At 59.8% G+C, this 24829-nt stretch overlaps 2 protein-coding genes across 16 annotated transcripts in view; one reads left to right on the top strand and one right to left on the bottom strand.

The window, feature by feature from the left end:
• The window catches only part of MINK1 (misshapen like kinase 1), a 50282-nt gene extending 31792 nt beyond the window's left edge, over nt 1-18490 (top strand). The window contains exons 2-34 of one of the 14 annotated variants that reach the window (XM_059907812.1): nt 1562-1627; nt 3263-3319; nt 3416-3541; nt 5338-5448; nt 5862-5952; nt 6350-6480; nt 6771-6825; nt 6966-7044; nt 7297-7472; nt 7938-8007; nt 8377-8587; nt 10319-10432; nt 10927-11013; nt 11222-11407; nt 11603-11776; nt 12087-12347; nt 12793-12878; nt 13036-13146; nt 13292-13404; nt 13563-13651; nt 13881-13904; nt 14010-14173; nt 14562-14667; nt 14751-14888; nt 15080-15188; nt 15516-15683; nt 15790-15933; nt 16137-16271; nt 16460-16560; nt 16643-16792; nt 16878-17037; nt 17127-17266; nt 17634-18490. In XM_059907812.1, coding sequence (XP_059763795.1) covers nt 1562-1627; nt 3263-3319; nt 3416-3541; nt 5338-5448; nt 5862-5952; nt 6350-6480; nt 6771-6825; nt 6966-7044; nt 7297-7472; nt 7938-8007; nt 8377-8587; nt 10319-10432; nt 10927-11013; nt 11222-11407; nt 11603-11776; nt 12087-12347; nt 12793-12878; nt 13036-13146; nt 13292-13404; nt 13563-13651; nt 13881-13904; nt 14010-14173; nt 14562-14667; nt 14751-14888; nt 15080-15188; nt 15516-15683; nt 15790-15933; nt 16137-16271; nt 16460-16560; nt 16643-16792; nt 16878-17037; nt 17127-17266; nt 17634-17717 — 4017 coding nt within the window. In that variant the 3' untranslated portion in view covers nt 17718-18490. Of the gene's footprint in view, nt 1-1561; nt 1628-3262; nt 3320-3415; nt 3542-5337; nt 5449-5861; nt 5953-6349; nt 6481-6770; nt 6826-6965; nt 7045-7296; nt 7473-7937; nt 8008-8376; nt 8588-10315; nt 10433-10926; nt 11014-11221; nt 11408-11602; nt 11777-12086; nt 12348-12792; nt 12879-13035; nt 13147-13291; nt 13405-13562; nt 13652-13880; nt 13905-14009; nt 14174-14561; nt 14668-14750; nt 14889-15079; nt 15189-15515; nt 15684-15775; nt 15934-16136; nt 16272-16459; nt 16561-16642; nt 16793-16877; nt 17038-17126; nt 17267-17633 lie in introns of those variants that run through there. The other 13 variants (XM_059907814.1, XM_059907811.1, XM_059907810.1 and 10 more) reach the window with 13 other exon arrangements.
• A 560-nt stretch (nt 18491-19050) lies between these two features.
• Nucleotides 19051-23820, bottom strand: CHRNE (cholinergic receptor nicotinic epsilon subunit). 2 transcript variants are annotated; one of them, XM_059907824.1, is made up of 12 exons: nt 23593-23820; nt 23189-23331; nt 23026-23070; nt 22805-22914; nt 22519-22674; nt 22117-22217; nt 21536-21736; nt 21344-21458; nt 19929-20043; nt 19642-19828; nt 19446-19552; nt 19051-19330 (listed from the first exon to the last, which is right to left on the bottom strand). In XM_059907824.1, the coding sequence occupies exons 1-12, from the start codon at nt 23636-23638 to the stop codon at nt 19181-19183; spliced, it is 1476 nt and encodes a 491-aa protein (XP_059763807.1). In that variant the 5' UTR covers nt 23639-23820; the 3' UTR covers nt 19051-19180. The 2 variants fall into 2 exon arrangements, with proteins under 2 accessions (XP_059763807.1, XP_059763808.1); XM_059907825.1 differs by lacking the exon at nt 22519-22674 and having other exon boundaries at nt 23593-23819.
• Between the last annotated feature and the right edge of the window lie 1009 nt (nt 23821-24829).

The following is a 24829-nucleotide window of genomic DNA, read 5'->3' as shown; positions in this document are numbered from 1 at the left end:
CTGGGCTCGGTGCTGGACACACAGGTGAGCAAGGAGGATTCAGGCCCTTCCTTCCGGAATTTATAGACAAGTTAGTGCACAGCCACAGTGCATGGTGGCACAGGCTCAGACAGGGACACCCAGGAGCCAGGGTGACACTTGCAGTCCTCCCGGGACATCCTAACAAAGCCTGGGGCTGGGGCCTCCCTGGTCTCCAGCACACCCAGGTTCCCTTCCACACGCTTGCTGCCGTGAATGAAGGAGGAGGATTGTTTGGTTTCGGGGTTTTTCTGGTTGTTTTCACAAAAATCCTATATTGGTTTTCAGAATCAGGGAGGAAGGAGTTTTGGATTATACGCTGTTAGGGCTGTCAGCGCAGGAGCACGGGCGTCGCCTGGGGAGTTTGCTTCCGAAGTAACATACGCCTTGTCTCCGTCCTGCCAGAAGGCGAGAACCTGCCTGTGAGCCTGTCCGGCGGAGGTGCAGGCAGCCCTGGGCCAGCCACTCAGCCTGCAGTCCCACTGCCCACCCTCTCTCTCTCAGAAAGAAGCCCTGCCAGGGCGGGGTGGGTGGCCTCCCAGCAGCTGTGCTGCTTGGCCCAGCCGGCGATGGGCCTCTTCGGGACGCTTTGTCTGAGCCCTGCGGGCCCTCTCCCCTCCTCTCCTGGTACTGCTTGGCTCGGGAAAGCGGGAGCTGCAAGTTCTCCCTTCTCACCACCCCTCCCTGCTCTCCATTCCCTGCCCAGGTCCCTGTTACCCGCCACATGCTGGGAGCCCTGGGGCTTAGGAGGACTGGGAAGGGGGAGAAGGGCACAAGGAGGGTGGCTTTCACATTTCGGCCCCTCCTAGCTTTCCTCATCCCTGCTTTTAAAAAATAAAATAACTTGTGCCTGGGGGACTTCCCTGGTGGCGCAGTGGTTAAGAATCCGCCTGCCAACGCAGGGGACACGCGTTCGATCCCTGGTCCGGTAAGATGCCACATGCCGCGGAGCAACTAAGCCCGTGCGCCACAACTACTGAAGCCCACGCACCTAGAGCCCGTGCTCCACAACAAAGAGAAGCCACCGCAATGAGAAGCCCGTGCACCGCAAGGAAGAGTAGCCCCCGCTCACTGCAACTAGAGAAAGCCCGCGCGCAGCAAGGAAGACCCAACGCAGCCAAAAATAAATAAATGAATAATAAAAAATAAAATGAAATAACTTGTGCCAGGCACCGTCTTAAGCATTTTATGGGCATTTCCTCGTTTGAAATTGACCCCAGCCCAGAGGTGGGTACTCAGGTATCCCATGGAGCAGATGAGGCCACAGGCTCTCAGAGTTTGTCACCGAGTTTGGAAGCAGCAGCATGTCTGAATAGCCAGAGGGTCTCTGACTTCTGTTTTCTCTCCCCTCCTCCTGACTTTTCCCCTAGAACATGAACTCTGACCCAGTCCAGGAAGAGGGCACCTGGCCATCAGGCCCGCCTGCAGCCCCATGTAGTAGTATTCACTGTCGTCTCCTGGTTGAATAGCTCTTCCGTGTTTCTAGCTACATGGTCCTGTTCTGAAGTGCTGACACCTTATTCTTTCTCTCTCCCTCCCCCAGGACCCTGCTGGAATCTTTGAGCTGGTGGAGGTGGTCGGCAATGGAACCTACGGACAGGTGTACAAGGTGAGGCTCTGTGTGCAGCAGCGAGGCCCACTCCCATGGGCCTCCTAGGGAGTGGGCCCCAGTCTGGAGATTTGAGGGGGGCTGGGGGGAATTATAGGGGCTGGGGGCCCTGGCAAAGGGGAGGGAGGACCAGGGAGGGAGGGAGAGGAGAGGGATAAAAGTCATAAGGGAAGGAAGCAGCAAGAAGTGGGGTGTTTTTGCTGGCCTCTGCCTCTGAGTTTAGAACTAGTCCTGGGTGCGGCAGGAACAGTCTGGAGCTGGGTGGCGTATGGTACAGGGACACGGAGCAGTGGGAAGGGTATGGGGACATGTGTGTCAGAGCTCAGAGGTGCAGTTTTGGGTTCTCCTGAGACCACAGGACTCAGGGTCGGGGGGACCTAGTGGGTGACCTTCTGCAGAGGGGAAACAGCTTTCTTGAGCTCCCCTGAGTGGCCTGCTGCAGGGCTGGAGCCCAAGCTCAGGCCCTCTACTTTTGAGGCCGCCTCTCTCCCCCACAGAAGTGGCATTTCCTTGACCACTGATTGTGGCTTCTAGCCTGGCCAGCCCAGCCCTTTCACGTGGTCTGACCACTGGTCACACTTGACTGGGGGGAGGCAGCTGCAGCAGAGAGATGTTAAGGCAGGTGCTGCCCCAGAGCGCATACCTGGCTGCTTTGTCTCCAGATACGATGCTCGGTTTTTCCACGAGTCTCCTCTGCATCTCAGGGGCCTGCGTTTCCTGGGTCACTGGGACCACCTGTCTGTCTCTTACCCTTCTTCCCTGTGAGCTTTGGGAAGCAGGCGCCCCCCCATCCTCCCATCTCTTGCCTAGTTGTTGCCATGGAAACAGCAGCTCTGTGTTCTACTGCTTCTCTGGGCTTGGGGTCGTAAAAGACTGCTGAGGATAAAAATAATCCATGGCTGGCAATACCCCCACCCCACCCTTTCCCAGGAAGCCTTGGACTTTCATACCCAAGCCTGAGATGGCTCCTGCTAGGAATTTCAGAAGGATGGGGGGCGGGGGGGTGGGGATGGCAGGGACACACTCTAGAAGAAGTTTCTTCCCATTAGCACTGGTGATGGCATTGACTTGTCAGTCAGCCCTTCTGTGTTTCTTCGAGTTCCCTAAAATCTCAGCTCTATCTTTATTCTTTCGTGTGGACAATAATAAAAAGCCTTGGGGGGGTGGTGATTCTGGGAAAGGCCTCCTGACCAGAGGGTATGGATCAGGAAAGCACGCAGGCAGTTTGTCTTGCATAGAAGATGCTGGAGAGGCAAAGCCCTCCCAGCCTCGTCCCCCAGCTCCCTCCAGCTCCGTCTGAGGATGGAGAGGTATCTTTTACTCCACATTCTAACTTTCAAACTGGGACGTCTAAGCCAGAGAGCCTGGAGCAGAGCACAAGGGTCTCTCACTCATCCCTCTTGAGCATTTCAGGGGAGGAGACCCTTCATCTTTATCCAGCGTAGCACTTGGAATCCAGCCTCGGCGGTTTTCCTGTAGCCCTCTGTCTATGACCAACCCATAAACTGAGGTGTCTAGCCACCACGAGGGGCACTTTGTAAGACAGAAAACAGCCAAAAGTTGTGGCCTCTCCCAAATTAAGCTCTTCCTGAGCGTAGACCCTGATCCCTCCACGCCTGGCTCTCTGTCCTGCAGGGTCGGCATGTCAAGACCGGGCAGCTGGCTGCCATCAAGGTCATGGATGTCACGGAGGTAGGGAGCTGTGTGGGGCAGAGGGAGGGTCAGAGCATTGAGAAGGGGGCTGGGGGGGGGCGGACTCTCAGGGCTCACCTCCCCGGATTCACCTAGGATGAGGAGGAAGAGATCAAACAGGAGATCAACATGTTGAAAAAATACTCTCACCACCGCAACATCGCCACCTACTACGGGGCCTTCATCAAGAAGAGCCCCCCGGGGAATGACGACCAGCTCTGGGTGAGAAGCGCCCCTAGCCTGCCCACCTGCCCCTCCCCCAGTTAGTCCATCCATTCTCCCGCCTTTGTGCACAGCTCCCGGGAAAGCAACACATTAAAATATTTGTGGGTGTCGGCAAGACCCGAAGCGAACCCCTCCCGGCAGGTGCACAAGACTTTGTGGGCGATTACTCGGCCACAGCTTGCTGTAGCTCTTCTGGGCCTCCCCCAGATTCCCTCCTGGGCACAGACATGCCTAAGAGTCATCGCCCTCCCTAGCCTGGGCACTGGTGCCAGCTGATTCCCCAGCCTCACGCTTTCTGGTGCTCAGCCCAGCACAGAGGAGAGGGCAGAAGGGAGCACAGCCATGGCTGCAGGGCTGGAGCTCATGCCAGGTCCCCCCTCCCAGCGGTTGCCACACAAGTACTTATTGAGCACCCTCTGTGTACCCTGCACAGATAGTCATGACTTGTGGTCCCTGCCTCCAAGGCACTTAGTCTTTTTTGGGGAGACACACACACACACACACACACACACACACACACAGAAAGGTGAGTAACACGTCAGGTAGTGTGTAGTGGGTGATCACTGAGGGCTAGAAGCTGAGCGCTAGTGACCAGGTGCCCCGCTGTGGACCTGATGGACACCGTCCTCCCCTCCTCCCCCTGTGCTCTGCTGTGGGAGTTGGAGGCCCCAGATGCGGGCCGTATGCAAATTACCTCTAATGTGCACACAAATGGATGTATCCCAGCCAACATTTTATTTTTGCGTTAGATGCGGCTTTTAGAAAATGTACAGTGAAAACATTTGGACAGGCATACTGATCCCCAGGGACTTTTTTGGCCGCTGCCTCTGGGTCCCTAGAGGAGACCAGCTGGGAGCTCTTCTCATCTCCCTGCCTCGGCCCTGCCTGTTCGCGGAGTTTCTGCCGAAGTCTCACAGGTTCCCTCCTGCAGTTCTTTGGTAGCCCCATGCACTGTTTTGTCTCTAGCAGACCTGGGGACTTCTGACTCTTAGCCCCTTTCTTCTCTCTTGGTCAGGGATTGGCCAACTTTTTCTGTGAAGGGCCAGCTAGTAAATATCTGGGGCTCTGTATGTCATAAAGTTTCCAACAACTACTCAACTCAGCCATAGATAATGCATACATGGGAATAGGAGTGTCACTGGATTCCCAAAGATCTTTATGTAAGACACTAAGGTTTGAATTTCATCTGATTCTTCCTTTGATTTTTTTAAAAATTAAAAAAATTTTTTTGGCCGTGGCACGTGGGATCTTAGTTCCCTGACCAGGGATCAAACTCGTGCCCCCTGCAGTAGAAGCATGGAGTGTTAACCACTGGACCACCAGGGAAGTCCCCTTTCTTTGATTTTTTTATTCCAACCATTTAAAAATGTAAAAACCACGCTTAGCTTCCTGGCCGTAGACTGCCGACCCCTGCTCCAGAGGAGTGGTTCTTAACCGTTTTGGGTTTATGGATCCCAGTGAGGATCTGATGAAAGCTTTGGATCCTTCCCCAAGGAAAATGCACAAACCCACATCATTTTGTCTACAATTTTAGGGATTCCTTGGGCTCCTACTCAGGACCCAGACCACCTCCCTCAGCCCACCTGCCTTGTCTTTCCCAGCTGTGTCCCCTTCCGCTTTCTTCCCTAATCTCAGCAAGTTCTGTAGCCTTTATGAGGGGTCTCATGGCCCCTGCTCTCCAGCTCATACCAGTTCTGGCCCCAAGGACTCCAGTCCTCCTCCAGGGGCCTGGCAGGGGAAGGAGGCCTTGCCTGACAGATGCTTTTCCTTCCGGTGCCTCCCTGGGACCATAGCTGGTGATGGAGTTCTGTGGTGCTGGTTCTGTGACAGACCTGGTGAAGAACACGAAAGGGAACGCCCTGAAGGAGGACTGTATCGCCTACATCTGCAGGGAGATTCTCCGGGTGAGTGCCAGGGCCCTCCCCGCCTCCTCCTCCTGAGCCAGCCCCTGTGGAGCGTCTCCCTGGACGTGGACCCTCCCCGCATGCACGGGGAAGGAGACGGAACTGTGCCCTCTTGAAGGAGCAGAGGGCCTGATGCCGGTGGGGGTGGAGGCTGAGTGCCAACCTTGGAGAACACTCAGAGGAAATGGGCACCTCTGTTTCCCAGCACTGCTCCTTCTCCACCTGCAACCCTGCAGCTGGATTCTCCAGAGCCACCAGTCTGAGGAAGCTCCCCGCAAAGTTCAGCCTGTACTTGGGCTCCTGGGTGGAGAGGGGCCGCTCCCTCAGCCCAGCCCAGACTGATGCCTCCCCCTCCCCTCGGCTCGCATCCTTGTCCTCTAACACCAAGGCTACTTCCCCGTCTCCTGCCCCAGGGTCTGGCCCATCTCCACGCCCACAAGGTGATCCACCGAGACATCAAGGGGCAGAACGTGCTGCTGACAGAGAATGCCGAGGTCAAGCTAGGTACGCCGACGCCTTCTGACCTCCAGCACGGAATGAGCCCCTTTATTCATTCCCTCCAGTGGCTCAAGGCCAACTACCCATGGGCTGGGAGGTTTGCTCCTCTCCTTCTGCTGAAAATCACCCAAGAACTTGTTTCACCTGCTCCCTGTTAGGTCCCAGGTGCTGTGCAGGCCCCTCTGGGGAGATGGGATTGTTTGGCTCCTTCTGCCTGGAATGCTGTCCCTTGGGCCTTTCACCTTGGTTTTTCCCCCAGACGCAGGAAGACTAAGTCAGGGTCTTTGGGATGTTGATGGGGTGAAGAGATGGCCGGGAGTGGCCAGGTAGGACTCGCGGACGCCAGCACAGACGAGGGAGCAGGCGTGGTGCTCCATCACAGCCTCTCCCTCTGTCCTCCCAGTGGATTTCGGGGTGAGCGCGCAGCTGGACCGCACCGTGGGCAGGCGGAACACTTTCATCGGGACCCCCTACTGGATGGCCCCCGAGGTCATCGCTTGCGATGAGAACCCTGATGCCACCTACGATTACAGGGTACGGAGCGGAGAGTAGGCGCGTGGAGGCAGCCAAGGGCAGGAAGGAGGTGGGGGCAGTGGGTGGATTGAAAATAGGGGGAGCTTGAGCAGGTTGGGGGGCAAAATGACGACCTAGGGTCGTGTTAGCAGTGAGAGGTTGAGGAACGTTTTGTGGGCAGGAAAGTACGGATGGGGAGGGTGGGGGAGCTGGAGGACAGTGCAGGTTGGAGCACAGGGGCCTCCGGAAGGGCGTGGACCAGGAAGAGTGGTCGGGAACGTTCACCTGTCCCTCTTCTCTTGCCTCCACAGAGTGACATTTGGTCTTTAGGAATCACAGCCATCGAGATGGCAGAGGGAGCCCCCCGTAAGTGCAGAGCCTGGGAGAGAAGGGAGGGCCCAGAAAGAGCTATAGGGAGGAGGTGGGTCGCGGGAGGCCTGTGGCGAGAAGGACTCCAGGCTCTTGGCCAGGCGGGAGGGGCTGATTGCGTCTCTTCCGTGCGCCAGCTCTGTGTGACATGCACCCCATGCGAGCCCTCTTCCTCATCCCCCGGAACCCGCCACCCAGGCTCAAGTCCAAGAAATGGTAGGTCTCTGGGGGGTTGGCGTCTAGGAAGGAGGCCGTCGGACAAGGCCTCCACCTCACCTCCTGCAGCCAGGCTTGGGTCTGCACCAGAGAAGAGGGGGCGGGCGGGGGCGGCACTGCAGCTGGGGAGCCTGGAGCCTGGTGTTGGGATACGGGGGAGACAGGAGGGAAGTCAGGGTGGATCCCCCCTTCCTCCTGGAATCACCCGCCTTCCGAGGGGGCCCTCCCAGTGTGAGCCACCATCTTTTCCAGGTCTAAGAAGTTCATCGACTTCATTGACACGTGTCTCATCAAGACTTACCTAAGCCGCCCGCCGACGGAGCAGCTGCTCAAGTTCCCGTTCATCCGCGACCAGCCCACCGAGCGGCAGGTCCGCATCCAGCTCAAGGACCACATTGACCGATCCCGGAAGAAACGAGGCGAGAAAGGTCAGTGGGCAGGGGGAGGTGGCGGGTCTGGGACACACACAGCCCCTGCTCCTCTTCACCAGCCCTGGCTCCTCCTGGCTCCCCTTCAGGCCCCCTTCCAGCCCCAGCTCTCCCTGTCCAAGGAGATCTCCTTTCCCAAACTTCCAACCCCAGAGGGGTTTTTCCTCCGTCACCACCTGATTTAAGTCCGCCTTCCACGTGAGGGCTCGTGCTGAGCATGTGCATGTGTGAGTGCATGTACACCTCCCACCACATCCCGCCCACGGTGGGGTCTAATCCCCCATCTGCGTCCAGGCCCAAACCTGAGACCCACCATCACCCCATTGCTCCAAGGAGGCGGGTGGGGAACCAGGAGCGTGGCCATCCAGACAGACCTTATTGGTTATCCCCATCTAAGGTTTCCCTAGCCCAGGGTGGGGTCTGGGGCACTGGGTGAAGAAACAGCAGTGATCTCCCCCCCTGCAGAGGAGACAGAATATGAGTACAGTGGCAGCGAAGAGGAAGACGACAGCCATGGAGAGGAAGGAGAGCCAAGGTGGGCTTGGCAGGCGGAGGTTGGGGACCATCACTTACCATCTGCGGGGACAACAGTGGTCCTTGGCTTGGGGACTCAGTCTGGGGGTGGTGGGCACAGACAGGTAGACCCATAAGATGGAATCCCTGGGTGCTGAGATGGAACGGAACGAACGAATGAGCAAGAGGTGTGTGCGGGGGATTCAGGGCTGCAGGCTGGGATGTTAAAGGAATCAGGGCCTGAAAGGGGGCAGAGGGAGGGCAGGCCTCCGGTCACCCGGGAGTGACCAGAGGCAGACCGTGTGGTCTGGTCGGGTGAAGCGCCCATTTAGGGCTCCCAGGGATGAGGGTGGCCTCTGACCCCGATCCTCCGTGTGCGGTCCTGACCCAGCTCCATCATGAATGTGCCGGGGGAGTCGACCCTCCGCCGGGAATTCCTCCGGCTCCAGCAGGAGAACAAGAGCAACTCGGAGGCATTAAAGCAGCAGCAGCAGCTGCAGCAGCAGCAACAGCGAGACCCAGAGGCGCACATCAAGCACCTGCTGCACCAGCGGCAGCGGCGCATCGAGGAGCAGAAGGAAGAGCGGCGGCGGGTTGAGGAGGTGGGGTTGGGGCGGGGCTCGGCGTTGAAGGGGCGGGGCACTAGAGGGGCGGAGGGTGTTGGGCGGGACACTAGAGGGGCGGAGGGTGTTGAGGGGGCGGGGCACGTAGAGGGGCGGAGGGTATTGAGGGGGCGGGGTCCTCCCGGAAGGGCCTCCTGACCAGGTTACTGGTCCTACCCTTGGGCCCCCTAGGGCAGCAGGGAAAAGACGGAGTGAGTGGGGCCTTCCCAGCCTCTTGCTCTCAGATTTGTATAGAACGGCTCTGTCCTCTGTTAAGCGTACCCGCCAGCCCTATGTGGGTGGTTGTGCCATAAGCGTCCCTTCAGAGCAGAGATTTTTCTGAAAAGCCACACTGTCCCCCCTCCTCATTTCTGCATGTAAACCTCCACTCCGGGTTTGTCTGCTCCTTTACCTTCAGTCCAGGGGAGCTGGGGGTCTGTGTACGAACACTTCAGTGCCCTGGGCATCGGTCTCTCCAGCAGCTGCCCCCTTTGAACATGAAGAAGATCCTTCTAAAGACCCTCCTTTTACTTCTGGTTATTTGGGCTTAGATTTGCTTTGTACAGGCTTGTCAATCGCACTAATTGGAGGTGGGTGGGAGAAATTCATTTTAATTTATAGAGAATCTTATTTATTTTTGAGAATCTCATTTTTAAATAGGGGCAGTTTTTTAAATCACCAACTTAAAAAATACTTTGTATGCATATATATTTAAATGTATTTATTTTGGAGGGGGCATGGTGGGGAAGAAGAGGTGTATAGATTGGTTAAAATTTTGCCTTAAATGATGGGTTTTTTGTTGAAACAATTACATGATTCCAAAGTTCATGGAGAGCTGAACTTAATTTAAACATTATCTAAGCAATAGGAGATAGATGGAAGCATCCACACTGCCCATGTACTACTCCCCAAAGTGGGCCCCTATCTTTGTTGAAAAAAAGAATGATTTGCAGGAAAACCTAGTAAAAATTCTTCTTAATAAATACTTTATTCAGGTAGCAGAGTAACCAAAAATTGTGTCTACCAAGGTGTCTCCTGAAGCAGGCCTGCTGGATCCTTAGGGCTTGTGGTCTTTCTTTCTTTCTTTCCTTTCTTCCTTTCCCTTCCCTTTCTTTCTTTCTTTCTTTTTTTTTTTTTTTTTTTAAGCAGAAAGAATGTGAAAGTTACTAAGTGAATGTGACCTAGTAGTGATGTAGCCCAGGTCACATTCACTTAAGGATGCCGGCCAGGTCCCTAAGTTGCTTCTCTGTGCATGGGCACCTGGTGCCCTCTGGTGGCTGAGGGCTAGCACTACGGCCCACTCCCTTTGGGCTTTTGGGCCGAGATTCGAGAGGCCAGGAGTGGGGCTGGGGGGCGGGGAGGTTGTTGTTGACTTTAGGTTTTGTTTGTTTGGTGGAGGAGTGGATAGGAGACAGTTTTATGCAGTTCGGCCCGCCCAAGGGCAGCAGTCAACCTCTCAGCGGCTGTAGTCCGAAGCCCACAGCCACCTTAGACAGAAGTTTCTCGCAAGCCAAGCCCCCGTGGGCTCTTACGTGAGGGTAGGTAGGTTTGTAGAAACAAGTTGAAGTCACGCTCTCTCACCTCCATCCCCAGTGAGATGGAGACCAGCCCGCACTGTCCAGTAGGGATCCGCTTTCCAGACGCGGGCTGGGGTGGGTCCGCCTTCTGGGGCTGCGCCGTCCTAGTGTCTGGTGCAGCCCTTAAGGCCACACGTCTCTGCACCCACAGCAGCAGCGGCGGGAGCGGGAGCAGCGGAAGCTGCAGGAGAAGGAGCAGCAGCGGCGGCTGGAGGACATGCAGGCGCTGCGGCGCGAGGAGGAGCGGCGGCAGGCGGAGCGGGAGCAGGTACGGCGCCCCGCCCCGCCGCGCACACCGGACACGCCCCTTCCCGGACACGCCCCGCCCCGCCGGGCCGCCCCTCCTGCTCCCGCTGCCTGCCTGCCCTGCTCCCCCGTCCCCTTCCCCCTTCTTCCCCTACCCCGAGATTCCTCCTATCTTTTCCAGCTTCACTCTTTCTCTCTGTTTTCTCCCACCCTTCAACCCCCCACCCTGGCTCCCTGCCCTCCTCCTGTCTCTGTGCCTTCATTCCCATCTCTTTGCCCCACCCCTGCCCCCTGCCCCCTGCCCCTTCCCTCATGGGGCCTGCACCCCGGCTTCCTCCTCATTCCCTGCCCTCTGCGGGGCTCATCCCACCCCCACCCCGGCCTCTCTATTACTCTACTCCGCCTCCTCCTCATCCTCACCCCACTGACCCCGTCCGCCAACTCCTCCGCCGCCGCCGCCGCCCCCTTCTGCCTCTCCCTCTGTCCCTGCCCTTTGCCCCCCACCCCGCCCCCCAGGAGTATATCCGTCACAGGCTAGAGGAGGAGCAGCGACAGCTCGAGATCCTTCAGCAACAGCTCCTCCAGGAACAGGCCCTACTGCTGGTAACGGGGTCCCCAGCTTCCTCGGGGAAGATGCGTACTCAGAGTGTCTCTGCTGGAATGGGATGGGAACCCTTCAGGGGAAGGGATTCACCCAAGCATCGAGGGAAGACATCGCCTCTCTAGGCAGTTGGAGAAAAGGAAGGGCATGCCTGCTCTAGCTTCCAGGGCCGCACCCTGCTGAGCCCTCTCTCCCTACCCTTGGGCCCAGGAATACAAGCGGAAGCAGCTGGAGGAGCAGCGGCAGTCGGAGCGCCTGCAGAGGCAGCTGCAGCAGGAGCACGCCTACCTCAAGTCCCTGCAGCAGCAGCAGCAAGTCCTGCCCGGGGACAGGAAGCCCCTGTACCATTACGGTCGGGGCATTAACCCTGCCGACAAACCGGCCTGGGCCCGAGAGGTACTCACTGCCTCCTTTGCTGCCTGAGACTCCCTCCGCCTGGGGCCTGATAGCTGCAAGCATGGTCCTTCCGCACAGGCGGGCGCTGGGCAGGGGAGAGGGGCACGCAGTGCAAGCGGAGGGCTGCAGAGATCTGGACCTCGATTTTGAGAACAGGACAAAAGTTGTCCTGCTTGGCATCCTCTTGCATCACAGGTAGAAGAGAGAACGAGGATGAACAAGCAGCAGAACTCTCCCCTGGCCAAGACCAAGCCAGGCAGCACAGGGCCTGAGCCCCCTGTCCCCCAGGCCTCCCCTGGGCCCCCAGGACCCCTTTCCCAAACTCCTCCTATGCAGAGGCCGGTGGAGCCCCAGGAGGGACCACACAAGGTGAGTCTCTCCCTGTTCCTGTCTTAGCACGCAGACGCAGGGGGCCTCACGCAGCACAGCTACATCTCGTGTACACACATGCACACGCCCTTAGCCAGGGATCACAGATCTCAGGATACGTGGGCAGAGACAGGTGGCTGCACACTTCTGTTTCTGTGTCTTACCTGTTCTTGGGCTCTAGGAGCCCCTTTCAATGGGTAATTGGAAGCCAGAGGCTTGACTTGCCCCTTCCTCCCAGCCCAGGCCCCAGCTCCCAGGTGGGGACGTGCCACAGAGCAGGCAGCCCACCCTCCCTGGTCTCTCCCCGCAGAGCCTGGTGGCACACCGGGTCCCACTGAAGCCATATGCAGCGCCTGTACCCCGATCCCAGTCCCTGCAGGACCAGCCCACCCGAAACCTGGCTGCCTTCCCAGCCTCACACGACCCCGACCCCGCCGTGCCCGCACCCACTGCCACGCCTAGTGCCCGAGGAGCCGTCATCCGCCAGAACTCAGACCCCACTTCCGAAGGGCCTGGCCCCAGCCCGAACCCCCCAGCCTGGGTCCGGCCTGATAATGAGGCCCCTCCCAAGGTAAGGACAACCCTGCTGAGCTGGAAAAGGGCAGAGAAATAGTAAGGGAGGGGAACGGAGGTCGAGTGGGCAGCAGGCGAGGTGGACATGAGTTCGGGGTTGGAAGGGAACACAAGGGTGAGGCGTCTAGCACGGCGCGTCCTGCAGGTGTTACCCTAATGTCTGGTGTGCGGGCCGCCACCCGAGTGTGTCCCGGTGATTCCATGGTGTGTGTGGGAGTGGAAGAGTGCCCAGGGTGTTTGGGGAGCACCAGGGGCCAGACTTTCTGGGTCAGATCCCAGCTCTGCTGTTTCCCAGCTTCGTGACCTCAGACAAATCCATTAGCTTCCCTGATCTCAGTCTGCTTCTCCATAAAGGTGGGGAGAGCCCCTTCCACAGTCTCCATGAGGACAAGTGTCCGCCAGGCGCCCAGCACAGAGCACTGACTCCTTTCTTCTGTCCTCAGGTGCCTCAGAGGACCTCATCTATCGCCACTGCCCTTAACACCAGTGGGGCTGGAGGGTCCCGGCCAGCCCAGGCTGTCCGTGCCAGGTAACCCCTGGGTGTGGGCGGGCGGCAGCCCAGGGAGCGGCGTGGGGGGCGGAGGGGAGTTTGCCAGGTTACCCGCCTAGGGGTGGGCAAGCCCCGACCCAGTCACCTCAGCCCCCTCCCTGCCCCCGCCCCCGGCACCCCTGTGCTCCCTCCACAGACCTCGCAGCAACTCCGCCTGGCAAATCTATCTGCAAAGGCGGGCAGAGCGGGGCAACCCCAAGCCTCCAGGGCCCCCCGCTCAGCCCCCTGGCCCGCCCAACGCTTGTAGGTAATGGAGTTGTCCCCCCACTACTCACTCCCACCCTCACTTCTGCCACCTGCTTCCCCCTGGTGATGGCTCGCTCTGCGGCGCGGCTCAGCATCCCCAGGCGGGGACATCCGTCTCCCTGACCCTGCCTCTGCCCCTCCCACAGTAACCCTGACCTCAGGAGGAGTGACCCTGGCTGGGAGCGCTCGGACAGCGTCCTCCCCGCCTCTCACGGGCGCCTCCCCCAGGCTGGCTCACTGGAGCGGAACCGGGTGGGAGGTATGTGAGCTGGGCGTCACGGCAGCCTCCGTTGGGGTGGACCTTGCCTTTGGCTGCTCTCGACTGGGGGGGGGGGGCGGGTGGGGACCAGGCTGGGCTCGAGGCCACCCCCTGTGCCGGTGTCAGTGACCTCCCTCCCCCCACCCCGCCACCTCTAGCCTCCTCCAAACTGGACAGCTCCCCCGTGCTCTCTCCTGGGAACAAAGCCAAGCCCGATGACCACCGCTCGCGGCCAGGCCGGCCCGCAGTAAGTCATCGGGTGGCACCTCCGGCCCTGCCTTCTCCCAGTTTGGGGCTTTGGGGCCGATGTGGAGCCTCTTGAGCCCCAGGGAGCTGGGTTCCAGGGTCAGGGCCTTCATTAATCTGTGACTGGAGGGTCTGTGGGCTAGCAGGGGAGCGCTTCTCAGTTACTAACCTTTCTTAACCTCTCTCCTGCCTCTTCTTGGCTGCCTTTCTTCCCCCACGGCCCCTCCCAGAGCTATAAGCGAGCCATTGGTGAGGTTAGTGAGCAGGGGCCTGCTGGCGGGAGCCCCTCCTGTTGCCCTGCCCTCCTCTGGCCTCCTTCGTACCACCGCCTCTCCCCTCACGCAGCTCCTCCCCTGCAGGATTTTGTATTGCTGAAAGAGCGGACCCTGGACGAGGCCCCCCGGCCTCCCAAGAAGGCCATGGACTACTCGTCATCCAGCGAGGAGGTGGAGAGCAGCGAGGACGACGAGGAGGAGAGCAACGGCGAACCGTCAGAGGGGAGCAGAGATACCCCTGGTGGCCGGTATGGGGCATCCTGGGGGCGGGGGAGTTGCAGCAAGCTTGAGGAAAAGTGGTTCCCTTTTCCCAGAGGAGGGTCCCCGGCTATCACTGCTGGTCAGTTCTTCCTCGCCTTCCCTAGAGAACGGGGTACAGGGCTGGGGGCTGGTGTCCCCAGCTCTCTCTCACTGTCCTGTCAGTTGGGGGGCCTCTTCAGGTGCCTCTGTGCGGCCAGCCCTCCCCGAGTGCTGGGCAGGGGGCAAGGGCCGCCGGGTGAGGGCTGAGTGCGTCGTGTTCCAACAGACACTGAAGGCACCAGTCCTCCGGCTCTTGTCTGCTCCCTGTGGCACTCGGGTGGCACTTGGGTGGCAGGCAGGGCCTGGAGGGCCTCCTGACCTTCCTCTCTCCCATAGCAGCGATGGAGACACAGACAGCGTCAGCACCATGGTGGTCCATGACGTGGAGGAGATAGCCGGGACCCAGACCCCTTATGGGGGTGGCACCATGGTGGTCCAGCGTGTGAGTGGGCCCCCCCGTTCTTCCCCAGCCTGCCATGCACCTCATTGGCCCCAGCACTGGCCCCCTTCTGTCTGTTCCTTTAGACCCCTGAAGAGGAGCGAAGCCTGCTGCATGCTGATAGCAACGGTTACACAAACCTGCCAGATGTGGTCCAACCCAGCCACTCGCCCACCGAGAGCAGCAAAGGTCAAAGCCCCCCCTTGAAGGATGGAGGCAGTGATGTAAGTCAGTGAAGGTGGCTCCACAGGGCGAGAAGAGATCACTGGCCGTGGGCAGGAGACCCAGGGGTGCTGGGGGCACTGCAGTCAGCAGGGTGGAGCCCTGGGGAGCTGGTTGGGCAGGGTACAACAGGAGGGGGAGGGCAAGGGCTGGGGTCTGGTGTGTCTGCCTCACTGCCGCCCCCACCCCGCAGTACCAGTCTCGTGGGCTGGTAAAGGCCCCTGGCAAGAGCTCGTTCACGATGTTTGTGGACCTGGGGATCTACCAGCCTGGAGGCAGTGGGGACACCATCCCCATCACAGGTGAGACGAGAGATCTGGAGATGGGCACGGGTGGGCCTCTGATGACTGGGCTTCACAAAGCGGTCACGGCCTCCCCTGTGGCCTGAACCTGCCCTGGCACGAAGGGACCCCCTTGACCCAAGAGAAAAGATGCTCAGTGGTGGCCCAGGGACTCACATGACAGAACGAGGACTGTGCCAGTCCTTCTGGCCCTGTTTAAACTCCTCCAGGTGCCTCCTCCGTTCTCCAGTCTTTCCCTTTCGTTCTGAGTATTCTGGGGTGTGGAGTAAAGAGAGACGGGGTGAGAGGGCTGCAGCCCACTGCCCGTTCCTCTCGTCCTTCTGGCAGCCCTGGTGGGTGGAGAGGGCAGTCGGCTCGATCAGCTGCAGTATGACGTGAGGAAAGGCTCTGTGGTCAACGTGAACCCCACCAACACCCGGGCCCACAGCGAAACCCCCGAGATTCGGAAGTACAAGAAGCGGTTCAATTCCGAGATCCTCTGTGCGGCCCTTTGGGGTAAGCCAGGACCGGGAAGGAAAAGAGGGGCCTGGTGTGCACCCGTGCTCCTGGTCAGGCGAGGGCCTGGCTCTGCCTCTGATCTGCCCAAGGGCTCCTATTGCAGGGGTCAACCTGCTGGTGGGCACGGAGAATGGGCTGATGTTGCTGGACCGAAGTGGGCAGGGCAAGGTGTATGGACTCATCGGGCGGCGACGCTTCCAGCAAATGGATGTGCTGGAGGGACTCAACCTGCTCATCACCATCTCAGGTGTGTGTGGAGGGCAGGGCCAGGAGGAGGGCTCAGCCCCTGGGCCCTCCGTCACCACCTTCAGTCTGGGAGGAGGGCAGCCGTGGTCCAGGAGCTGGAAGGTGGGGCCGCACTTTCTCACCCCTCGTGGTTCGCACACGAAGGACGGCGGGGAGGCGGAAGCTGGACCTCCGATGAGGGGTGTGTGTGTGTCTGTCCCTCAGGGAAAAGGAACAAACTGCGGGTATATTATTTGTCCTGGCTCCGGAACAAGATCCTGCACAATGACCCAGAAGTGGAGAAGAAGCAGGGCTGGACCACTGTGGGGGACATGGAGGGCTGCGGGCACTACCGTGTTGGTGAGGAGGTCACGACACAGTGGCTGGGGCACATTTGTTTATGAGAAGAGAAAGAAACAGGGGCCTGGGCTAAGAAAGCCTTGTAGCCAGAGATGGGGGGCACACAGTTGGGGGTATAGACAGACCTGTGGGAGGGGCTGCAGCCCAAGAAGGGAAGTTTCTGCATCCCTCTTCTTTCCTGCCCCCAGTGAAATATGAACGCATCAAATTCCTGGTCATTGCCCTGAAGAACTCTGTGGAGGTGTATGCTTGGGCCCCCAAACCTTACCACAAATTCATGGCTTTCAAGGTAACCCCAGCCTCAGCCCCCAACACTATTCCGAGGTCTGGCTCCTCCACCCGCGTCCCCTGAGCTCTTCTGTCCTCCATAGTCCTTTGCTGACCTCCCACACCGCCCTCTGCTGGTGGACCTGACGGTAGAGGAGGGACAGAGGCTCAAGGTCATCTATGGCTCCAGCGCCGGCTTCCATGCTGTGGATGTCGACTCGGGGAACAGCTATGACATCTACATCCCTGTGCACGTAAGCTTGGCAGGGCTGCGGACAGACTGGGGCCACCAGTCTGTGCCCTAGACTCGGGGCCTCCAGCCCACCTTCTCCTCCCCAGATCCAGAGCCAGATCACGCCCCACGCCATCATCTTCCTCCCCAACACGGATGGCATGGAGATGCTGCTGTGCTACGAGGACGAGGGCGTCTATGTCAACACGTATGGGCGGATCATTAAGGACGTGGTGCTGCAGTGGGGCGAGATGCCCACCTCTGTGGGTGAGTGAGGTGCCCGCCCTCCAAGCCTGTGTCCCCGACCAAGCTGGGCTGCAGCCCACTCACTGCCCCTCCACTCCCTTCCCCCCCAGCCTATATCTGCTCCAACCAGATCATGGGCTGGGGTGAGAAAGCCATTGAGATCCGCTCCGTGGAGACGGGCCACCTAGACGGGGTCTTCATGCACAAACGAGCCCAGAGGCTCAAGTTCCTGTGTGAGCGGAACGACAAGGTGGGAATGACAAGGGGCCCAGGCTCCTGCACTGGGTGGGCCCCCAGGACCTGGGCCCCTGGGCAGAGCTGGGGGAGGGGTGGTTCTGGGTCTTCCTGAAAGGAGGTCTCTAGGGAGCGCACTGTGTGGTCACAGCTTGCCCTTCCCTCGTGTTCCCTCTCTGAGAACTCTCCAGATTCCTTCACCCGGGAGGTCTGCCTGCTGCCCACTTCCCCAGGTGTTCCCGCCTTTCGGAGGGGATAGGGGGCACTCTGAGGGACTCCATTCTGCAGTTTCTCGCTCGCTCTCTCTTTTCTCTTCTCCCAGTTAATTGAGACGCTCCCCCCACCCCACATCCCTTGGTGACTTCTGCTCCTACCCCACCCAGGTGTTTTTTGCCTCAGTCCGCTCCGGGGGCAGCAGCCAAGTTTACTTCATGACCCTGAACCGTAACTGCATCATGAACTGGTGACAGGGCCCTGGACGGGGCTGTCCCACGTGGACCAGCTCTCCCCCCCCCCACACCCAGACTTCCCGGGCCGCCCTTCTTTTCCCTCCCTGGGCTTTGCTTTTACTGGTTTGATTCACTGGAGCCTGCTGGGAACGTGACCTCTGACCCCTGATGCTTTTGTGATCACGTGACCATCCTCTTCCCCAACATGTTCTCTCCCCAAAACTGTGCCTGTCCCAACTTCTGGGGAGAGGCACAGCTTCCCCTTACCAGGAATTGAGTGGGCCTAGCCCCACCCCCCCCTTCTCCACTTAAGAGGAGAGTGCTTGGGGCTTGGACCCCATACCCCACTGCTGCTGACTCGGCAGGGCCCTGGGCCCCTTTATTTGCACGTCAGGGGAGCCGGCTCCCCCCTTGAATGTACCAGACCCTGGGGGGGGTCACTGGGCCCCAGGTTTTAGGGGGGGTCACCAGCCACTCCAGGGGCAGGGACCATTTCCTCATTCTCTGAAAGCACTTTAATGATTCCCCTCCCCCCAAACCCCAGGGAATGGAGGGGGGACCCCGCCAGCCAAAACATTTACCCCTTTCCAACCCCTGTCTCTTCTAGCCTCTGCCCTTCCCTGGTGGAGGGAGGGAGCAGGGAGCTCTCACCCTCCATACCCCCTTGCTTGCATCTGTATATAGTGTGAGCAGCAAGTAGCCCCGGCCCCTCCCTGCCCCCACCACTCCTCAATGTAGTGGCCTTGGAGATCTCTGTTTGTTAATAAAGACAATTCAACCAGCTCCCACCATTTCAGGCCTTATGTTTTTCTGTTTTCTCAGCATCCTAGGTACTAGCCAGGGCCCGCCAGCATTGCTGGGATGAAGGGGGCAGGGTGGGGTGGAATCTGCAGTGAGTGAGCCTTGGTGGAGAGGGGGTGGTTGGGCACTGCTGGACCAAGAAAACCTAGAGGAAACAACTGAGGGAGGGCCGGGGCATCCTCAGCCTTAAACGTGTGGGGCCCTGCACAGGGGCCATTTGGTTTCCACCCACTCCAGCCTGGCCAGGCCATGAAGGCACCTGGCTCTAGCCTCTCTATATGCAAGTCCTGCATGGGGCGGGGGCGGGGGCGGGGGGGGGGGGTCTCTCCTGTTTGGCAACAAATGGATAAAGATCTTTTAGAGGCTCACAGGGCTAGAGGGTCACATGGGGCTGGGGTCCAGGAAAAACTGGGAGGTCAGGAAGACTGAATTGAGGTTGGTTCTTGCCTTCTGGAGGGTTGACATGCAACAGCCTGCCTGAACCATCTGCCAGCTCCTTCTGATGTCTGCCCTGTGGTCAGACCTACACACATGTGCACATACGACTCTGGCGAAGCTAAATACAGATTTATCATTAGCAGTACGAAAGGATCATAATAAAGCAATGGGAGCAACTTGTTTTTCAGATTTCCTCCTGGAGATGGATGGGAACGTTTGTCACCATGGCTGCAGGCTCATGCCTACATACAGGGCGGGTAGGGCAGTTCGGGCACTTGGTTGAAGTAGGCCCCAAGGAAGATGAGGCTGGAGCCGATAAGGAAGAGCACCAGAGCGGCCCAGAAGCAGATGTTGTCAAGGGCCTTCCCCATGCGCACCCAGTCGGACACCTCCTGGGGAAGGGGCGGGCAAAGTTGAGTCCCTAAAAGCTGCAGGAACCTGCTACGAGTCAGGGAGAGCGGAGACCCCCAGCAACTCCCCACCTAGCCTCTCCGGCTCCTGCCCCACCTTGCCGGTGGCCTCCTGGTCTCGCGTGCTCTCGGCCACGAAGTTCACGGCATCCACACAGCAGCGGATCTCGGGGGCGGCGGCGCCCAGGCTCTGGCAGAGGGCAGCTGGTGGGAGCGACCCCGAGGGGTGGGGGGTGATTAGGAGCCTCTCCCGCTGCAGGCACCCCCGTTGGCCCGCTCGGGCCACTGCTCACCAGTCCAGGTCCCGTGCCGGTGCCTCTGCCCCTCAAACATGAGCTCGCTCCGCGGCTTTTTCAGTATCAGCTCCTCCGCGCGGAGCAGTAGGCCCAAGGACGACGCCCGCCTTGGGGGCGAGGCGGCCCGGGGGACCTCGGAGGGTGCGCCCGAGCCCAGGAGTTGGGGCAGCAGCTCCAGTAAGACCTGGGGGCGGGCGGGCGGCCGGGTTGGGGCGGCGGGGAGGTTAGCTCGAAGCCCCGCCTCCCGGCCGGAGACCCCCCCCTCCCCGCCAAACGGTGCTTACGTGGCGCAGCCGCGGGGACATGGCGTGAGTGGTGGGCGTCCGACAAGACACGTTGAGCACGATAACGCAATTCATGACAATTAGTGTGGCAACCACCATGACGAAAATGAGGTACCTGAGGAGCCCAGAGTTCGTGACGTCGCAGCCTCCCCACTTCTCCTGAGCCACCGAGGGGGCCACTTGTCCTCTGACCTCACAAACGCACCTCTCCGCAAGGGGTGGAGTTACGCCCCTTAGCTGCTCCTCCTCTGCGGGGCCAGACGCGTCCCCTCCGCCCTTCTCCCCACTCGCACCGCCAGTGGCAACCATGAAGGGGACCCCCCAGCTCCCTGGAAACCCTGCTGTGGGTCTACCACTTCCACAGCTCCACGGAGGTGCGCCTACGCCAATACCCACCCTCCACCCCCAAGGGTGGCACCTCGAAACGCTCTGGGAAGGTTTCCAGCGTCCCCCCCATTACCTCTGCCCTAGGACCTGATGACCCCACAGTCCCTGTGCTTTTCCAGGTGGCCCTCCAGCCCCCGCGTCTATCTTCCCCGGAACTTGTGGCCGCAGCCCATGAATATATGGAGCAGCGGTTCAGAGAGCCTTAGTCCCTGGAGCCGCGAGAGCCAGAGAAGCCGCCCGCCCCGAAGCCCACCCTGGGGCTGGTGCTAAGAGAAGCCGCGGCCAGCGTAGTGAACTTCGGGGCCACCTTGTTAGAGGTGGGGTTCCGGGGGTGCTGAGGAGGGGCGGGGAAGGGGGATGGAGCGGCAGGAGCAGGGACCTCTGCACCCCCGCCAACTCCTGTACCCCCGCTGCAGATCTCAGCCCTGTGGGTGCAGCAGGAGGTGCGGCGACTAGACGGCGACCCTGGCCCGGCCCCAGACGCCGGGGATCCGGGTGGAGCCCTGGCCCTGGTAGCCCAGGCCGCGGGGCAGGGGGCTCGGCAAGCGGGGTCTACGGCAGGCACGAGCGCTCGGCTTCTGGTCCAGGGGGCGCGGCTATGCCCGTGTGGACGAGGTCTGCAGGGATCCGCCTCATTCCTGCAACAGTGGCGACGCCAGCTGGGCCTTGGAACCCCCGGGGAGCCGGTGAGTTGAAGATGAGGAGAGAGGTGGGGGCCAGAGGCGGCGGGGCTGGGTGGGCACTAAGCCGGCCCGCCCCCAACAGAGATACTCCGGAGACCTCCAGGTGGCGTCCAGCAGCAGTACGGAGTACGAGGGACCGGAGAAGCCACCACCATCCCAGCCCGACCCCGTGTCCAAATAAAGCCCAGGCGGCGATGAGACAGCTGGGGCTTCTCCGAGTCATTAGGTTTTGGCCCTGCCCGCCCCTCCCCAACGAGCCCCTTGGCTCCACCCCATGCTCGTCTGGCTCCGCCCTTCACTGGCCACGCCCCACGTAGGCACCACCGGGATCCACTCTGCCCCCACCTGCCCAGCAGCGGCACGCTCAGAGATGTCTCTGGGATTTTCTGGGCAATTAGGAACAAGAAGACGGTCTGGGCGAGCAGGACGTTGATGGAGACGGTGCATTTCTGGCCGCCGGCTGGAGGGAGTGCCTGGTGAGAGCAGGCCCCGCCCCCCAGGAGGGAGCCCGGGTTTGGGGTCTGGGCGACTCTATACCCTGTGCCGGCAGGAAATAGGCGAGCAGCACTAGGCCCGAGATGAGCACGCAAGGCACGATGATGTTAATAACGTAGAAGAGCGGCTTCCGGCGAATGATGAGCGTGTAGATGACTTCAGTGTCCCCTGGACCATCAGCAGAGCCACCGTCGTGGCGGCGGATCACCCCGGGGCAGAAGTTGATGGCCCACTCACCGTTCTCTGCAGGACGGGAGGTGCGGTCAGCTGGCTCTCGGGGGTGGTGCGCGCTGCTCTGCTCTCCGTCCCCTATCTGACCGCGGGGGGCCTGCAACTCCAGGCGAGGAGAGGATGCAGACCGTCTGGACAAGGGTGGGTGGGGCAGGTGGTCTGGATTGCTTGGGCTGGTCAGAAAGGGGCATGCCCAGAGAGGTTAGGGAACCACCACAAGCGAGGAAGCTGGACTAGTCCGACGATCAAGAATGATTTCAGGAAAGGGTCAAGTTAAAGCAGGGTTGCCACAGTCAATCCCAGCATCGATGGCTTGGGGCAGCTCCACTCTGCAAGTCCCCTCTCTGGACCCTTCTAGAAGCGAGTTTTTTTGGAGCAGGAGGGGGCCTCACCAGTATAGGCCTCAGAGTCGATATCTATATTGCTGATGGTGTCGCCATCGTCGTCCACAGCAAAGACGAGCTCCACCTCTTCTGCACTGTACGTCTGCGAGCTGCGGAGCCAGAGCCCGGACCCCCCACCCCAGAGGCTGGGACTCGGGCCTCAGCCTCAGGCCCCGTCCTGGAAGCAGGGATCTGGCAGGGGAATTAAGCTCCACCCGGCAACCCAGGCCTCACTTCCACACCTGGGTTTCTACAACTACTTCTAACCCGCTAGGGCGGCCTTACCCCATTCGAATGTCTAGCTCCACCTCCAGCACAAAGCCCCACCCCGGATTAGAAGTCACCCCCACACACACACCTGGCCCCACCCCCTGCCCCCGTAATTCCACAAAGGTCCGGGCTGCTTCCCACCGGAAAACAAGCGAGCAGTTCTGCCAGTCGAAAGGGAAGTAGGTGACCTCCACGGCGCAGATACTGCGGTAGATGGCCGGGGGCAGCCAGCTCACGTAGCCGCCCTCCGAGACCAGCACGTTGGCTTCATAGGCCACACCGAACTGGCCGTCGATACTGTGGGCTCCGGGAAACCGAGGGTTTGCGCAGATCTGTGGCCCCCTCTCCCTCCAAGCAACCTGCCCCAACCAGGTCCAGCCCAGCCCCCCGGGCCTCGGCTTCCCCTCCAGTCTGGCCCCGTCCTCACTTGTTTTCCAGCACAATCTCTGGCAGCCATACGAGTTCTGAAGGGACCCGCAGGGTTTCTATGCCCCCAAAATCGCCCTTGCTGTAGTTGAGTCGGTAATCATGCCAGTCCTAGGGGTGGGGGAGGGGGACGGAAGGACGTGTGCCTTGGTGCCCAAGAGGAGTTTGGGAGAAAAGGGTCCCCTGGACAAGACCTCACACTGTTCCCCAGACTCCACTCACGATTCCAATCCAGACGTTGGTGGTGAGGGTCTCCTCTTTCTCATTCTGCGGATGGGAGACAGGATGATGGAAGCCAGCTTTAGGATAGAGCTCAGCGGTTGGGACCAGAAGTGGGATTTTAGGCTCAGAGATGGCGCTTGGGGTGACGGTGGGGGTATCTTACCAGTGAGATGAGGTTGGTCAGGGTGACTTTGAGGGTGATGGTGACGGTGTCCCCAGGTTTCTGCACTGGCCGGCGTCCTGGGTCGTAGTTGTCGAAGAGGTGGTGGTAAAGACGCAGCTCCTCGTTCTTCCCTTCACCTCCGCCTGGGGATGGGGCCAAGCAGTGGGGTCACTGGAAATGGAGAGGCTAAGGAGCCTCTCCTCTCTGCCTCTGGATCTGCGTGGCTCTGCTTCTCTGTCTCTGTCTGAGGCTGTGTATTTTTCCGTGTCTGCCTCCCGAACCAGTGATGTGCCTGGGGACCAAATAGCGTGTCTCCGTCTACATCTTAGTCTGTCTTTGTCCTGTCCCTTTATGTCAGTATCCCGTGTGTGTGTCCGACCACTTCCCCCGACCCTGGTCCATACCGAGGAGCTGCAAGAGGAGCAGGGCGCTGAGCAGAGTCCCTGCCATCCCACTGTCTGGTCCCCGGGGTTATTCTGAGCTTTGGCAGGCTCCGACGGGGGCAGGCCAGGGTGCCGTGAGTGGGGGGAGGGGGCTGTTAGTGGAGGAGGGTGTTAGTTCCGGGCTGGGTTAGGGACTGACACCTAATCCTCTTACTACCCCTACGGCAGCCAGGGACATCTTGGCTTCTTCCAGAGGCAGCTGCCCCATCCTGAGTTCCCTGCCCTCACCCCATCCCAGCAGCCTTTGCCTGGGCTTCGGCTAGCTCCCCAGCCACAGACCCAATCCCCTCATGACTGGAACAGGCCTGATGCAGGTGGACAGGTCTTTTAAGAAACACCTGGAACCACAAGGCTGGCAGTGGGGGTGTGGAGGGCCCTGCTTTCCAATAATGCACTGGTGTCCTTTGAGTCAGCTGCCCTGTGCAGGTGACATCGCTTGCCGCCCATACTCACCACCACCCACAGCCCAACCAAGGTCACACACAGTTTCTGCCGGCAGAGTTTGGCAAAAGCAGTGTCCATAAAATCTGGTAATGAGACAGGCGGTCACAGGGGGTTAGTCTGCAGTAACAAACTCCACCTGGCAAAGGAGAGGGTGCCACAGTACAGGGCCCACCGCCTCCTGCAACCCATCCCCATGTCTGCCCACTCTCAGCCGGTCGGGGGAGGGGGGGGAGGGGGGAGGGGGGGAGGGGGGGGCGGGGCACTCACCGGAGACACCAGTTTCTCATCTCTCTGCTGCCTCCTTGTGGCCACATATGAAAGTACTGTCTTCCCCACCCCAAACACACACACACACACACACACACACACACACACACACACACACACACCTTTCAGTCTTTCCTAAGTCTCCTTGGACCACCTTAATCAATCACTGGAGATGCTTATTTAAAATTCAGTTTCGGGCTTCCCTGGTGGCGCAGTGGTTGAGAATCCGCCTGCCAATGCAGGGGAAACGGGTTCGAGCCCTGGCCTGGGAAGATCCCACATGCCGCGGAGCGACTAGGCCCGTGAGCCACAACTACTGAGCCTGCGCGTCTGGAGCTTGTGCTCCGCAACAAGAGGCCGCAATGGTGAGAGGCCCGCGCACCGCGATGAAGAGTGGCCCCCACTTGCCGCAACTAGAGAAAGCCCTTGCACAGAACCGAAGACCCAACACAGCCAAAAATAAATAAATAAATAAATAAATAAATAA

Source organism: Balaenoptera ricei, chromosome 20 (assembly GCF_028023285.1).
Source record: "Balaenoptera ricei isolate mBalRic1 chromosome 20, mBalRic1.hap2, whole genome shotgun sequence".
Lineage (NCBI taxonomy): Eukaryota > Metazoa > Chordata > Mammalia > Artiodactyla > Balaenopteridae > Balaenoptera > Balaenoptera ricei.
This window is presented reverse-complemented; position numbering and strand designations above follow the sequence as displayed.

What these genes read in the sequence shown, in the direction of transcription:
- CHRNE (XM_059907824.1), bottom strand. Translation starts at nt 23,638, where the DNA reads ATGGCAGGGACTCTGCTCAGCGCCCTGCTCCTCTTGCAGCTCCTCG. An exon ending in CTATTTCCTGCCGGCACAGG is followed by an intron (nt 21,459 to 21,535) that starts GTATAGAGTCGC and finishes CACTCCCTCCAG; the next exon opens with CCGGCGGCCAGAAATGCACC. An exon ending in AGCGTGCCGCTGCTGGGCAG is followed by an intron (nt 20,044 to 21,343) that starts GTGGGGGCAGAG and finishes TGGGCTCCTCAG; the next exon opens with GTACCTCATTTTCGTCATGG.